Source organism: Mauremys mutica, chromosome 2 (genome assembly GCF_020497125.1).
Source record: "Mauremys mutica isolate MM-2020 ecotype Southern chromosome 2, ASM2049712v1, whole genome shotgun sequence".
Classification (NCBI taxonomy): Eukaryota; Metazoa; Chordata; order Testudines; family Geoemydidae; genus Mauremys; species Mauremys mutica.
In genome coordinates, this window is record NC_059073.1 from 284443019 (window position 1) to 284458770 (window position 15752).

General features: G+C 47.7%; 1 protein-coding gene across 1 annotated transcript in view; it reads left to right on the forward strand.

The window, feature by feature from the left end:
* The window catches only part of PLCD1 (phospholipase C delta 1), a 90397-nt gene that overhangs the window by 60814 nt on the left and 13831 nt on the right, over window positions 1–15752 (forward strand). Inside the window, exon 9 of the mRNA XM_045006847.1 lies at window positions 14096–14263. Within this exon, the coding sequence (XP_044862782.1) occupies window positions 14096–14263 (168 nt within the window). The remainder of the gene's footprint in view (window positions 1–14095; window positions 14264–15752) is intronic.

The window sequence follows — 15752 nt, forward strand, 5'->3', positions numbered from 1 at the left end:
GATACTGGAGTTATCCTAATTAGTTTTAGTGTATATGAGGTGAAGACTAGCTCCTTGGGAGAAGTAGCAAGGGGAGTTGTCTCCATGCGTCTGAATAGGCAGAATGGACCACTGCTTGATTATAATATAGAGGAACAGCACTGTTCTGTACTGAAAGAAGAAGGAAGCTCTCACTGGCTTGTTTTCTGCTGCCCTTCCGTCCCTTGGAAGCTATTCCATGAGGATTCTGGCCCATTCCCAGGGAGCAGACAGAGTAACTGAGACAGCCATGCTGCATTGATTTCCCCTTCCCCTTCCCTTCCTCAACCTGCATGGGGAAGATCAGTGCAGGTTACTGCAAACCGTGTCTCGTTGCAGACTCTCTTCCCCCTGAGAGAGATTCTGAGGGCAGTGGTGGCTTGGGGAGTAATAGAGAGCATGGGGGCTGCGTTGCCAAGGGATTGCGAGGAGTGGGACAGCTGGCAGTGCAGAGGCAATGGATCTTTGCATGGAGGCCCCTTGCCAGTGGCACATGCCTAGAGATCCTTGCACATCAGTGCAGCCCATAAGTTTGGGGAGCTGACCCCCAGGCCTGATAGGGGAGGAAGGGCCCCAGCAGACTGATGAGGTAACTAAGTGAGTTAACACTTGTGGGCCATTGGCTGGCTACTATGCATGCTGCTAATAAATTCAATACAGAGCTAAACTCAATAGGACTGTTGCAGTCAATTAGCCAGAGTTTCACTCAGCTGGGAGTGCAGCAGCTTAGCTCCCCGGATGCCAATGACACGGATCTATACCAGCTGAGAATCTGTCCCAAGCTGATACTTCAGCCTGATTCCAAAACAGCAGCACGTGGAGGAGACGATACAGCAACAAAAATGACCTTGGATTACCTAGGGCATTTTGAATGCTTTTTTAAACTCTTATTTTTACCCATTGGCCCAGAAAGTGCTGGGAGGAGTTTGTGGATGGGGAAAATCCAATGGTCAGTGCGGGAGAGAGGGGAGGGGGGAAAGCAGTCAAAAATACCATAGGAATTTGGCGTCTCTCGTGTTCTGCTGTATTTTAAGGCATTTGGGAGTGTTACCTTGTATTTGTACAGTGCTTAACAAAATGGGGCCCTGTTCTTGGTTGTTCCCTAGGCATTGCTATAATAAACAGGATTTATTATTATGAATAAACACACCATTGTCCCACTGGGACCTTTGCATTAGGGAAAAGAATTTCACTCCATACTTATGCACTGACTGTGCCATGGCTCGTGCAGGAATAGGACACACCCCCAAGGTTGGGGATTGAATAAGATTTTACTGAGTTGGACAAGCAAGCTCTTGAGAGATTGTGTTACTGGCTTTCCCCTCACTTCCTGGCTCCTGGTTTGTCCTCAGTGCAAAATCCTGCAATCAGCTGATTGCTTTTCAAAGGGCTGTTAACTCTTTGTAGCCCAGTAAAATTATATATATAAATAAATCTTTAACAAATAAAATGGGAAATAATAAATCAGCAAAAACCAAAGACATTTTGCACATTTTTGTTTCCTGCTCTCTACCTCATGTGCACTCTGGCTCCTCTGATAGACAACGGGCCAGCTCCTCAGCTGGCGTAAATCAGTGTTGCAGCATTGAAGTCAGTGGAGCTATGCTGATTTAGATCCGCTGAAGATCTGGTCTAGTCAGCTTTTTTAAAAAAAGGAAAAAATAGTGGTATAAAAGTAATTCCTCACTTTTTTCCTCTTGTACTATTCCTCCATCTGCCTAACATGTGTGCCTAGTAGAATCTTTTCTCAAGACCAAATTGTTGATTGTTGTAAAAAATACTTTCATTTATAATTGATACGTAAAAAACCTTCCTTGATTTTCCACTTCCTAGTAAAGCTGGCAAGGGGGAAGAGGGAGGGGGCAGTGAATTTTTTTATTAGAAAAAAGTGTGTCCATTTATTTTCTCAGTTTGGAATCCACCCCTGGCAAACAGCTAGAAGGCTGTAAACAAAATGCAAAGCAGGAGAAGCATCATTATGGAGTCCGTTGGCTGGGTAGTTTTAGGACTTAAAGAAATATACCACACTGCAGGAAAAGGGAAGTTGACACAGTTTAGATTCTCACTAATGAATTACAGTGCTGTCCAGGGTGTGTATCTAATTTGGTAGGTCCTAATCCTGCAAACCGTTACTGATGTGAGTAGTCCTTATGCACATCTCATTGCCTACTCACATCAGGGACAATTAACCCTGTTGCCAAGGGCCAGCAAAAGCCCCTGCACCACTTAAGCTACGCCCAGGGGTTCACTGGCAGATGGCTGCATGGATGCCAGTGCACCCCCCCGGCCCATGAAACCAGTCTGTGTAACATCCCTGCATAGGCCGGCATGGAAGGCTGCTGTGGGGCTTGGAGGAGAAAGGAGAGGCTAGAGTCACACATACAGTGGGGGTTTGACCTCCTCAGCCACTCTTCACTCCACCAGCCCGGAGCACAAATGGTCTCCTAGCAGCACTGGGGCGAGGCGCTTTATACAGATGGATGGTTGATTTGCATTGCTGGGCACATGGTATGTCCATTCTCACATCCAGGATAAAGAAGTACAACGGATAATCCCATCCCATCCCCACTAGTTCACCCTCCATGGAAACTTCCTTCTCCATGAAACCATCTTCCCCGGAGGTTTCCCCGGTAAGGCTCTCTAAGTTTGTCTCTCTTGTTCTTTATCACATTGCACGTGACCTCCTGGGAGGAAAACATCACTCTACCTAGGAACAAAATCCAGTCGCTTCATTTGCCATTCTGAAAGGCACCTGGCTTTTTATTTCCCCCTGTCTCTGAGAAAGCTTATTCGGGAGCCAAGTGGAAGAAATAATTAGATCAGAATGGAACAATAACTCACGGGTGGGTGATCCTAACTGCAGAGCATGCAGAAAATAGCCTCGCCAGCCCAGCACTGGAACTGAAATAAGCACACGGTTTGCAATAACCTGCACTGATTTTCCCCATGCAGGTTGAGGAAGGGAAGGGGAAGTAGAGGAATCAAATGGGTTAAATAATAAAGAGCCCTCATAAAACACTCCAGATTGATAGAGTGGATAGCACTTGCTGTGACCCTGAAATCCCCATGCTGCAGGCATTTAGCCAATGGCTTCTCACCTTGCCTACAGCATCTCCCTTCTCAGGGGCTGCCCCAGAAGCCATGGCTGTATGGGCTGGTGTGCCCAGAGTGCTGCTGCCCACTGTCTCACATACAGACAGACATGTGACCATGTCCTCCTGGCCTCTCATAGACTCTAAGGTCAGAAGGGACCATTATGATCATCTAGTCTGACCCCCTGCACAATCTCACCCACCCACTCCTGTAACAAACCCCTAACCTATGTCCGAGTTATTGAAGTCCTCAAATCGTGGCTTGAAGACCTCAAGCTGCAGAGAATCCTCCAGCAAGTGACCCGTGCCCCATGCTGCAGAGGAAGGCGAAAAACCTCCAGGGCCTCTGACAATCTGCCCTGGAGGAAAATTCCTTCCCGACCTCAAATATGGCGATCTGTTAAACCCTGAGCATGTGGGCAAGACTCACCAGCCAGCACCCAGGGAAGAATTCTCTGTAGTAACTCAGATCCCTCCCCATCTGACATCCCATCACAGACCACTGGGCATACTTACCTGCTCATAATCAAAGATCAGTTGCCAAATTAATTGCCAAAATGAGGCTATCCCATCATACCTCTCAACACTTCAGAGTTGTTAACTCTCCATGGAGTGGCCGCCTGCCCATCTAACCTTCCTTGGGCTTGATTCACTCCTCAGTGGCAGAAAGTCTGCCTGAGTCAGAGCCATCGTTGCACAAGCCTCCTGCAATCCCCAGTCTGCTGCAGTGTGTCTACACTGCAATTAAAAACCCACGGCTGGCCCATGCCAGCTGACTTGGGCTCAGGCTATGGGGCTGTTTATGATGTTGAGGTTTGGGCTTGTTGCCGGCACAAAAGGCCTGAGGCTACAGCAACAGTGATTCGTTGCCCGGAGTGCCTCGCTCCAATTAGACACACCAGGGTGGAGAAGCAAAAAAAGTTTATTTGAGATCTCAAAGCGCAGGATGCTTGGAGGCACACGCCTCAGATCAAGCACACCCCAGACAAGCAGCTCTCTGTCTTTATACATGATCTTAGCTAAGCATGTCTATTACCCCCAATGCCCAGCTCCCCCCTCCCTTCCCCTTTTCTCCCTCCTTTCTAGTTCCCATACATCAAGCACATTATGAAGCAGCAATTACTCTAAACAGGTTAGATCATACTTGGCAAAAAAATATATTATCTCGTTAGTAACTTTTCTTGACCGGTCATTCTGTTTCACTCCCTTTAGCCAGGTGCAAGCAGGCTGTATAATTGCCTCCTGGTACTGATAACTAGTTGCCACACATTCCATTCTTTCCATCTAGCCTGTGGGGTTAATTAAAGTTTAAACATGGAAGCGGTTCAGACAAGCAGAGGCCTAATACAGGGAGCCTTCATTGGCACTGTCATTTTCCACCCCTCTGTCAACACTGGGTCATGCCTGGTGCCACCAACAGGCTGGAGCCCCAAGCTCTAGGCCCCTGCAAAGAAGGAGGGTCCCAAAGCTCGGGCTGCAGCCCAAGGTGGAATGTTTGCACCGCAATTAAACAGCCCCTTAAACCGAGGCCCATGAGCCCCAGTCAGCAGGCCTGGGCCGGCTCCGGGTTTTTAATTCAAGTGCAGACATACCCTGTGAGACCTGGAGTGAGCTTGTGCCACCCGTAGAGTAGCAGCGCTGCCCCGAAAGGCAAAGGACCAGGCCATTTGGTCAAGCAACTTACTCCGAAAGCCTCTTCCATCAGTGTTTCTTTTGAGTCCTGACCCCGCACATATAATGGAGTGGAAAGTAAGTAAGAGAGAGAGAGTGTGTGTGTGTGTGCGTGTGTGTGTGTGAGAGAGAGAGAGAGAGAGAGAATATCTAGGTCTGATCCCTCTACCTCCTCCCCCAGCTCCTCTTCTGTGTCTTTTCCCGAAGTTATTCCGGTGCTGGAGGGAGCCGCCTTTGCAGCCCCTCCTTTCTGGGCTCGCTTTCCTCTCTCTCCGCCTCTCTTAAAAACCTCACCAGAAAATGTCTCTCCTCCTCTCTTGCTGATGCCCCTTAATTTTTCCCATCCTCTGCCATTGGTTCTCATTTAACTTCATTGTGCAGTTATTGCTATTTCACCCAGCAAAGCAGCTCAGGAGACAATTTCCCTGAAAGATACTGTACAAAATAAGGGTGTAATAAGAATTAGTGTATTGGCTCTTCAGAGCCCGTGACAAGCAGTATCTCATTAACCCTCACAGCTCCCCTGTCAGGTAGGAAAGTATCTTTATTCTGCACACTGGGGAAACTGGGACAAGGTGCTGAGCTCTTTTAATTCTCACCTGAATTTAGCCTCTACCAGGATCATGCCCACAGCAAGGTTAAGTAAAGTGCCCAAGGCTATGTATCAGGTCAGTGGCAGAACAGTATCAAGCTCTTTCACCTGTGCTATACAGGAGCTCAGACTTGATGAGCTAATGGTCCCTGTGAATCTGTGAAACTGTGCGTGATGTATTTGGAGCTACTCTGTAATAATTTATGAATACTGTGTGTCGACCGGGTTATTGGGAGGTTCACTTTGTGCATAGACTGGTTGAGTTTAACAGAGGCTATTGGGAAAAACAAGCAGGACGGAAAGGAATGGCTGAAGATAAGCCACTTCTCAGCAAACACCGGAGAGCTGTTAAGAGACAATGCCATGGCAGGGGAAGGTTAGGAACACAGGAGATCAGAAGAACCTGGGCAAGTTAAAAAGGAACCTCTGTCAAGGGGGGGTGGAGAGGGATATTTGGGGGAGTGTTTGAGGGCACCAGACTGAGACACCAGGGACCTGCTGGGGAGTCTGAAGAATTTAGGGCTGCCTAAGTGACCATCAGGGGATAATAGGGCTTTAGGTAAGATAGACACGCATGTAGACTGTTTAGAGAAGAAGGATTTTAAGACAACAAATGCTTTGTTCCTGTTGTTAAAATAATCAGTACTTTGGTTCGAAAAGGCTGTCTGGTCATGTGTGCCACTGGTACACAGACTCCCACAGGGGAGAACCACAGGTGCCTGCACTCAGCATGGTGGATGTGCAGGGTATTGCAGCACAGAGCCCGGTCTGAGAGCGGGAGAATCACGGGATTCCACCCTAGGGAAGGCTAAAGGCACGAGGGCTGAGGCATGCAGGGCTGCACTCGGAGGGAGCAGAAGGCAGGCAGAGGTGTGGCTAGCTCTGCAACTGGGACTCTCTATCCCTGGCTTCTAGTGCCGAGTTCCAGCTACTCCCAGTCCTGCTGCCTCTCAGGAGATATTGTGTTGTATTTGACCTTGTGCTTCCCACAGGTAAACAAAGTGGGTTTTGTGGTCAAGCCTTGCCAGTTGCCATTACTTACCGAGGCATTTCAGGAACGCTGAGGCTGCTACACGGCACAAAGGATGCGCTCAGCAGAGCTGAACTAATTAGTTGAGTCTCTTTCCCCTCAGGCGTAGTTTGGCAGGAACTACTTAATATCACATGGAGGGAAACTGAACTGCCATAACGAGAGTTTAGTTTTTTAAACTTCATCCTGGGGGAAAGCCACTGAAAATCAGGATGTCGGCATCTCTTGTTCCAGATAGACATACTGACTGTCAAGTGCCAGTGCTCAGCATACATGCCTCATGGGACTAAGGTTCAATGCAACTTTTATTGTAGAGCAGCAGTGGTCACCAACCGGTTGATCACGATCATGATCAACTGGTCGATCCTAGAGGATCTCCCAGTCGACTGTGATCTCTGGCGGCACAGCGGGGCTGCCGCTAAGACAGGCTCCCTGCCTGCTCCAGCCCCACGCTGCTCCTGGAAGTGGCCAGCGCGGCCCCGGGGGTGAGGGACAGGGGTCTCCCTCCGCACGCTGCTCCTGCCTGCAAGCACCGCCCAACAGCTCCCATTGGCTGGGAACGTGGGGCTGAGGCCAATGGGAGCTGCGGGGGCGGTGCTTGCAGAGAGAGGCAGCATGCGGAGCCATGTGCTGCCCGCCCCCCAGGGGCCACAGGGGCACGTTGGCCCCTTCCTGGAGCGGCATGGGACCGAGGTAGGCTGGGAGCCTGCCTTAGTGGCAGCCACACTACACCAGCAATCGGGAGCCGCCAGAGGTAAGTGCTGCCCGGCGGGAGGCTGCACTCCAACCCCTGAGCCCCCTCCCTGAGCCAGCACCCCGAACTCCCTCCTGCACCCCGAACCACCTCCTGCACTCCAAGCCCCAGCCCTGAGACCCCTCCCAGAGCTGGCACCCCAAACCAGCCTTGAGCCCCCTTCTGCACCTGAACTCCCTCCCAGATCATGCACCCCTCACCCCCTCCTGCACCCAATCCCCTGCCCCAGGCACAGCCCAGAGCCCCCTCCCACATTGGGAACCCCTCAGGTCAGCCCAGAGCCCGCACCCCGTCCCAAACCCCAACCCCCTACCCCAGCTTGGTGAAAGTGAGCGAGGGTTGGGGAGAGCAAGTAACGGAGGGGGGCGGGGGGAGATGGAGTGAATGGGGCAGGGCTTTGGGGAAGGGGTGGGGCCTCGGGGAAGGGGCGGGGTAGATCCTGGGTTGCCTTTAAATTCAAAAAGTGATTTTGGGTGTAAAAAGGTTGGAGACCACTGTAATACAGCATCTTCTACAGAAACAGGAGCCTGAAACGCTTCACACTGCTCAGTTATGAACCTCACCTCTGTGTAAGAGAGTAGCATCAAGATCAGTGTGCTGCTTAAACTCTCAAAATAGGACTTAAGACTGACCTACCAACAGTGAAGGGGGAATTTCACCCTCACTGATAAATACCAAGTCACAACAGAATTAGAGAGAAATCAAGAGATATAGGCGAGGGGGAGACGTTATTCATAGGCCAAAAAGGGCCTATTGTGATCAGGTAGTCTGGCCTCCTGAGAGCTTCATTGATTCTTGCATCAGCCCATAACTTCTGTTTGAGGTAGACTGTATCTTTTAGAAAGACCATCAAGTCTTGATTTAAAGACTCAAAAAATGGGGAAAGATTACTAGTCCCTTCTTGCCAGCAGAGAGCTGAGGAATTAAGTGATTTGCCTAAGGTTTCGCACAATGTCAGTGGCAAAGTTGGGAATTAAATCTAGATCTCCTACATTTTATGCCATGGCCCTAACCACAAGACCATCCTTTTTCTGTCTTCTGGACCCAGAAATGAGGCTGTGGCCAGGAGGCCTGAAATGCCCTTCCCTAGAGAGCTCTGTGATAAAAAGGCAGCGTCACAGAGATAAAGTACCAATGAGGCGGAACGGTAAGAACTAATAGCAACACACAGCTTTTATATACACTAGAGGCTGGTCCAGAATCTGCATGAGAGAAGGCTCTTGCGCCGGTGAGATGAAGTTCACCCTTGTGGAGAGTGCCAGCATGAGGCCTAACAATCCCCCTGTTTAAAGGCTTGAGTGGGATGTAAGTGGTGCGTAGGCCTCTGTGCAGGGATGAATTTCTCCTGCAGGGTCTAGATGGAGTACAGGTATTGAAGGGTATGTGCTGTTTAGGAAAGACAGAAATAAAGGCAAAGGTGGTGGAGTAGCATTGTATATCAGTGATGAGGTTAACTGTAAAGAAATAAGAAGGGATGGAATGGATAAGACAGCGTCTGCCTGGGCAAAAATCACATTGGGAAAGAAAGCTACTAGAGCCTCCCCTGAGATAGTGCTTGGGGTGTGCTACAGACCGCCGGGATCTGATTTGGATATGGATAGAGACCTCTTTAATGTTTTTAATGATGTAAACACTAATGGGAATTGTGTGATCATGGGAGACTTTAACTTCCCAGATATAGACTGGAGGACAAGAGCTAGTAATAATAATAGGGCTCAGATTTTTCTGGATGCGATAGCTGATGGATTTCCTCACCAAGTAGTTGAAGAACTAACAAGAGGGGATGCCATTTTAGATTTGGTTTTGATGAGTAGTGAGGACCTCATAGAAGAAATGGTTGTAGGGGACAACCTTGGTTCGAGTGATCATGAGCTAATTCAGTTCAAACTAGATGGAAGGATAAACAAAAATAGATCTGGGACTAGGGTTTTTTATTTCAAAAGGGCTAACTTTAAAGAATTAAGGAAATTAGTTAGGGAAGTGGATTGGACTGAAGAACTTGGGGATCTAAAGGCGGAGGAGACCTGGAATTACTTCAAGTCAAAGTTGCAGAAACTATCAGAAGCCTGCATCCCAAGAAAGGGGGAAAAAATCATAGGCAGGAGCTGTAGACCAAGCTGGATGAGCAAGCATCTCAGAGAGGTGATTAAGAAAAAGCAGAAAGCCTACAAGGAGTGGAAGATGGGAGGGATTAGCAAGGAAAGCTACCTTATTGAGGTCAGAACATGTAGGGATAAAGTGAGAAAGGCTAAAAGCCATGTAGAGTTGGACCTTGGAAAGGGAATTAAAACCAATAGTAAAAGGTTCTATAGCCATATAAATAAGAAGAAAACAAAGAAAGAAGAAGTGGGACCGCTAAACACTGAGGATGGAGTGGAGGTTAAGGATAATCTAGGCATGGCCCAATGTCTAAACAAATATTTTGCCTCAGTCTTTAATGAGGCTAATGAGGAGCTTAGGGAGAATGGTAGGATGACAAATGGGAATGAGGATATGGAGGTAGATATTACCACATCCGAGGTAGAAGCCAAACTCGAAAAGCTTAATGGGATGAAATCAGAGGGCCCAGATAATCTTCATCCAAGAATATTAAAGGAACTGGCACATGAAATTGCAAGCCCATAAGCAATAATTTTTAATGAATCAGTAAACTCAGGGGTTGTACCGTACGACTGGAGAATTGTTAACATAGTTCCTATTTTTAAGAAAGGGAAAAAACGTGATCCGAGTAACGATAGGCCTGTTAGTTTGACATCTGTAGTATGCAAGGTCTTGGAAAAAATTTTGAAGGAGAAAGTAGTTAAGGACATTGAGGTCAATGGTAATTGGGACAAAATACAACATGGTTTTACAAAAGATAGATCATGCCAAACCAATCTGATCTCCTTCTTTGAGAAGATAACAGATTTTTTTAGACAAAGGAAACGCAGTGGATCTAATTTACTTCGATTTCAGTAAGGCATTTGATACGGTTCCACATGGGGAATTATTAGTTAAACTGGAAAAAATGGGGATCAATATGAAAATTGAAAGGTGGATAAGGATCTGGTTAAAGGGGAGACTACAACGGGTCTTACTGAAAGGTGAATTGTCAGGCTGGAAGGAGGTTACTAGTGGAGTTCCTCAGGGATCAGTTTTGGGACCAATCTTATTTAATCTTTTTATTACTGACTTTGGCACAAAAAGTGGGAGTGTGCTAATAAAGTTTGCGGATGACACAAAGCTGGGAGGTATTGCTCACACAGAGAAGGACCGGGATATCATACAGGAAGGTCTGGATGACCTTGTAAACTGGATTAATAGTAATAGGATGAAATTTAATAGTGAAAAGTGCAAGGTCATGCAGTTAGGGATTAATAACAAGAATTTTAGTTATAAATTGGGGACACATCAGTTGGAAGCAACAGAGGAGGAGAAGGACCTCGGAGTATTGGTTGATCACAGGATGACTATGAGCCGCCAATGGGATATGGCCGTTAAAAAAACCTAATGCGGTTTTAGGATGCATCAGGTGAGGTATTTCCAGCAAAGATTAGGAGGTGTTAGTACCATTATACAAGGCACTAGTGAGACCTCATCTGGAATGTGTGTGTAGTTCTGGTCTCCCATGTTTAAGAAGGATGAATTCAAACTGGAACATGTACAGGGAAGGGCTACTAGGATGATCCGAGGAATGGAAAACCTGTCGTATGAAAGGAGACTCAAAGAGCTTGGCTAGTTTAGCCGAACCAAAAGAAGGCTGAGGGGAGATATGATTGCTCTTTATAAATATATCAGAGGGATAAATATCAGGGAGGGAGAGGAATTATTTAAGCTTAATACCAATGTGGACACAAGAACAAATGGATATAAACTGGACACTAGAAAGTTTAGACTTGAAATTAGATGAAGGTTTCTAACCATTTTAGGAGTGAAGTTCTGGAACAGCCTTCCAAGGGGAGTAGTGGGGGCAAAAGACATATCTGGCTTTAAGACTAAGCTTGATAAGTTTATGGAGAGGATGGTATGATGGGATAGCCTAATTTTGGCAATTAATTTGGCAATTGATCTTTGATTATCAGCAGGTAAGTATGCCCAGTGGTCTGTGATGGGATGTTAGATGCGGTGGGATCTGAGTTACTACAGATAACTCTTTCCTGGGTGCTGGCTGGTGAGTCTTGCCCACATGCTCAGGATTTAACTGATCTCCATATTTGGGGTGGGAAGGAATTTTTCTCCAGGAAAGATTGGCAGAGGCCCTGGAGATTTTTCGCCTTCCTCTGCAGCGTGGGGCACGGGTCACTTGCTGGAGGATTCTCTGCAGCTTGAGGTCTTCAAACCACAATTTGAGGACTTCAATAACTCAGCCATAGGTTAGGGGTTTGTTACACAGGAGTGGATGGGTGAGATTCTGTGGCCTGCATTGTGCAGGAGGTTAGACTAGATGATCATAATGGTCCCTTAAAGTCTATGAGTCTATGAGATGTTATGAAAGGACAGAGGAATAGGGGGATGCTAACCTACTGCAGGGCATAAGGAAGGTGTAAAGAGAGGGAAGCTCTAGGGAGAGTGTTTACAAAAGGGGGACGGATTTCAACTGGCTCCTGAAATAAATGCAGAGAAATGAAATCACCAGCTCATTTAGTCTGACCTCCTGTATACCACAGGCCACCTGGACCCGCATACTCACTCCAACAACTGCAATTAAACCAGAGTATTGCACCCCTAAGGAGAGACAACTATTTTATGCCCTAGGCAAAGAATAGGAGGGGCTGAGGTGCACCAATCCCTGAGGCCCTATCAGTGGCAGGAAATCAAGTGAGATATACCCAGATGAAGACTGGCGATGTCTGTTCCTGCCATGTGTTGCCTGGTAATTGGTACCCTCCTGTTGGCAGCTTTTGTGCAGTCTTTGAGTGCCAGGAGGAGTGTTCCAAAGTAAACAGCTTGTTTGTGATGTCTAAAAAAAAAAAGTTTGGCTCCTTTATCAGGTTCCAGTGGTAAATTTCAGTTCAAGCCAGACTTTGCGGTGAGGCCAGCAAAATCTCCTGCAACTTGACTGTGTGATGTGTCAGGCCGGTCTCTGCTGAGACACGGTACAATGTGCTGTCACCCACAAAGAGAGAAAAATGGTCTTTGAAAACTGCTTGACTGCTTTAAAAAGATCCCTGGTTTACTACAGCCCTGTCATTTAAGAACAGCATGACTGTTGCCGCTCCCATCACACCACTCAGAAATATAGAGGAAGGATTGTTCAGTGGTTAGGGCGTTAGCTGAGGATTTGGGAGACCGGAGTTCAATTCTTTGCTCCACCACAGTCATCCCGTGTGGCCTTGGGCAAGGCACTTAGCCCCTTAGTTCCCCAGCTGTAAAATGGGGCTATGAACACTGCCCTGCCTCAGAGGGGTGTTGAGAGAATAAATACATTAAAGATTGCGGGTGCTTGGCAGGATGTAATAGAATGCGGGAGTGCATGTCATACAAAACCAAAGCGAGCAGAGTGGTTATTCGTGTATTCCATCTTTCCTTGGGAAGATAAGGACAGTGCTATGCACTGAGGGTAGGATTTTCCTAACACTCAGCACGGACTTAGGCACCCAGGCTGGAGTCAGTGGTACATCTCCGACTGTGTTCACTTTTGAAAATCCCAACCCACTTGAGTAAAAAAGTAACAAGCCGCAGCGCGTGCTACTGGAGTTCATACATTGTAAGGCCAGAAGGGACCATTCTGATCAACTAGCCTGCCCTCCAGCGTAACACAAGCCAGAGAGTGTCACACAGTGATCCCGGCATCAGGCCCATAACTTCTGTTTGAGCCATAACAGAACTTCTGAAAAGATGTCCAGTCTTGGTTTTAAGACAGCAAGTGATGGAGATCCCACCACATCCCTAAGTAAATAGTTCCAATGGTTCATTAAACACCGTTAAATGTTTACCACTTGTTTCTCTTCTAAATATATCTAGCTTCAGCTTCTGACCCTAAAGCGCTCTCTGCTATCAGAAATCTTTCCCCTGTGTTGCTACTTGTAGACTGTGGTCAAGTCACCCAGGACCGTCATGTGGGTTGTGATAAGCCATATAATACAAAAATTGAATGTCTTGGGCCAGCTTCTCAGCTGGTGCAAATTGGCATTGCTGTATTGGAGGATGCTGATCTGCTCCGGGGGCGGGATCTGGCACCTAATCTTTTTGTTTTGCTTGTAAAGAGTCTGTCTCTGAGATGTGCTAAAAACCCAGCGCTCTCCTTGAGTTTGAGCACAGAATATCTTCAAAGCGGGCCCTGAACATTGACCAAGATACTGAGCAGTGCATCATGATCAGGTGGAATCCTTTGGTCAAATACATGCTGTCACTTATTGGCATATAGCACTTTTCAACCATGGCTCTCAAGAGGTTTACAAAACGGTGTAAGTTTCCCTATCCACATTTTACAGACGAGGAAACAGAGGCAGAAGGAAGTTAAGTGACTTGCATAAGGTCACTCAGCGAGGCAGTAACAGAGCCAGGAATACATTCCATCAGTCCTAACTCCCAGTCTTGTTCTGTGACCATTGGGCGATGTTAGATACTCAAAAAGAGTTGAATAATTTTGTACTCTTTAATACGACTCGTAGTTATGTCTGGTAATTTAAGGTGGATCACACTGCATGTTTCAGAGAGCATGCTGATTACCTGGGGCATTCAGACAGGAACTTTTTCTGATCATCGGTTTCTGCAGATGGGCTGGAAGGTGGTTGCCAGTCTTTGGCATCTCAGGCATTGGCCACTTCAGGGTGTAGGGTACAGCCTTGGTGGGCCGATGGCTTTATCCATTAACTGGATTCCTTTGGCTAATAACCAGTGACTGGTAAAGCTCAAATGGGCCTTGGTCCTGCCAAGCATCCTTCTCTGATTTATTACAGATCAGGCCAGATTCTGCTCTGATTTACAACCCGTTTTTGCCACAACTCCTTTTGCAGCAATTAAAGGGGAAGATCCTTGTGAAGGGAAAAAAGTTGAACAGCCTGGAGGACACCATAGGGATGAACGGGAACAGTGGCATAGAGGCTGAGGATGTCTCCGATGAGGATGAAGCCGCTGAAATGGATGATGAGTCTGTGAAGAAGGAGGTAGAGGAGAAGAGGACGGTAAATCAAAGCCCTGACCGGATCACTGAATGGGAAGAATTATGTGGAGAGGGAAAGGGCATAAGCTAGATTCTGGCTGTCCAGCCTGCAGAAGGCCTAGACATTTTATTAAAGCTAATGTTAAAATGATATAATACACAGGTTGAGAAAAGAGTGTCTGTACAGCTGGGTATAGCGCTTAGATTATCCACAATACAAAGCTTGTTTTAAAAAATCATAAGATCCATATAGTGTGTAATCAGCAATAACCCAAATTAAGGTGAATAAATTACATTAGCCCTTTATCCCATTGCACCCATCCTGGGGCTGTGAAAACTAGACCCGTCTAATGGGGCTTTGAACGTAGTGTAGGTCCAACAAACCCACTTTCTAATGTGGGACCAGGTCCTCAACTGGTATGAATTAGTGTCGCTCCAGTGGAGCTCTGCTGATTTACACCAAGGGGCAAGGTTTGATCTGTTCAGGCAAGGCAGGGCCAAACTTTACGAATCTTGGTCCTTCCCTAGACTCAAACATAGCTTTTGAAAGCGCTGCTCTTAGACACGTGCATAACTCACTGCAGCATCCAGGTGCAGAATTTGGCCCTTTATCTTAGACCCCTGATCTTTCCCAGCCTCCAGGTGTGTGTGAATGTCCCTATGCACTATGGGCCAGATTCACTATGGGTGTATAACAGTGAAGTCAATGATGATGAACACCCGCTGTGGATCTGGTCCATCATGTGTTTTCCCTAGTTTCCAAAGGTTTATATTTCATGTCTAGTCTGGAATCAAGCAGGTATTTCCTTGGACGTTGGTTATTTTTCTTTCCTGCTTCTTTCCCTCACAGGAGCTGCCTGCTCCTGTTAAATCCCGGAAGTAATTAAGCTGGTTGTGACAGCAACAGGGGCCAAAGCATCACATGACCAAATCAGAACCCGTCTATCCCAGAACAAAGAGCTCCAAGTTGTGTGGAGCCAGAAATCCTGCCCTCTCTGTTCCTTCTTCCCAGCCAGGCTAGATCTTCCGGCTTGCACGGCTGGCCCTGAGACAATCAATTGCTGAGACTCAATTGAAAAGTCTGAGTGCTGGAGTCGAGGGCTCACATGCACAACCCAGACCTTTCCCAGACCTCCCACCGCTAGCAGCGTGCGAGCCAGAAGCACAGGCGCCGACTCCATTGGTGCTCCAGGGCAGGAGCACCCATGGGGAAAAATTGGAGCAGCTCCCCGCCCCCCCTGCCTTAGCTCGCCTCCGCCTGCTCCCCTGGGCGCACCGCATCCCCGCTTCTCCCCCTAGCTCCCAGTGCTTGCCGCCGCGAAACAGCTGTTTCACGGTGGCAAGTGCTGGGAGGGAGGGGGGAGGAGGGGGAACGCAGCGCGCTCGGGGAAGAGGCGGGGCCGGGGTGGGGATTTGGGGAAGGAGTCCAATAGGGGCAGAGAGGGGGTGGAGTTGGGGGCGAGGACTTTGGGGAAGGGGTTGGAATGGAGGCGGGGGCGGGGACGGGGTCA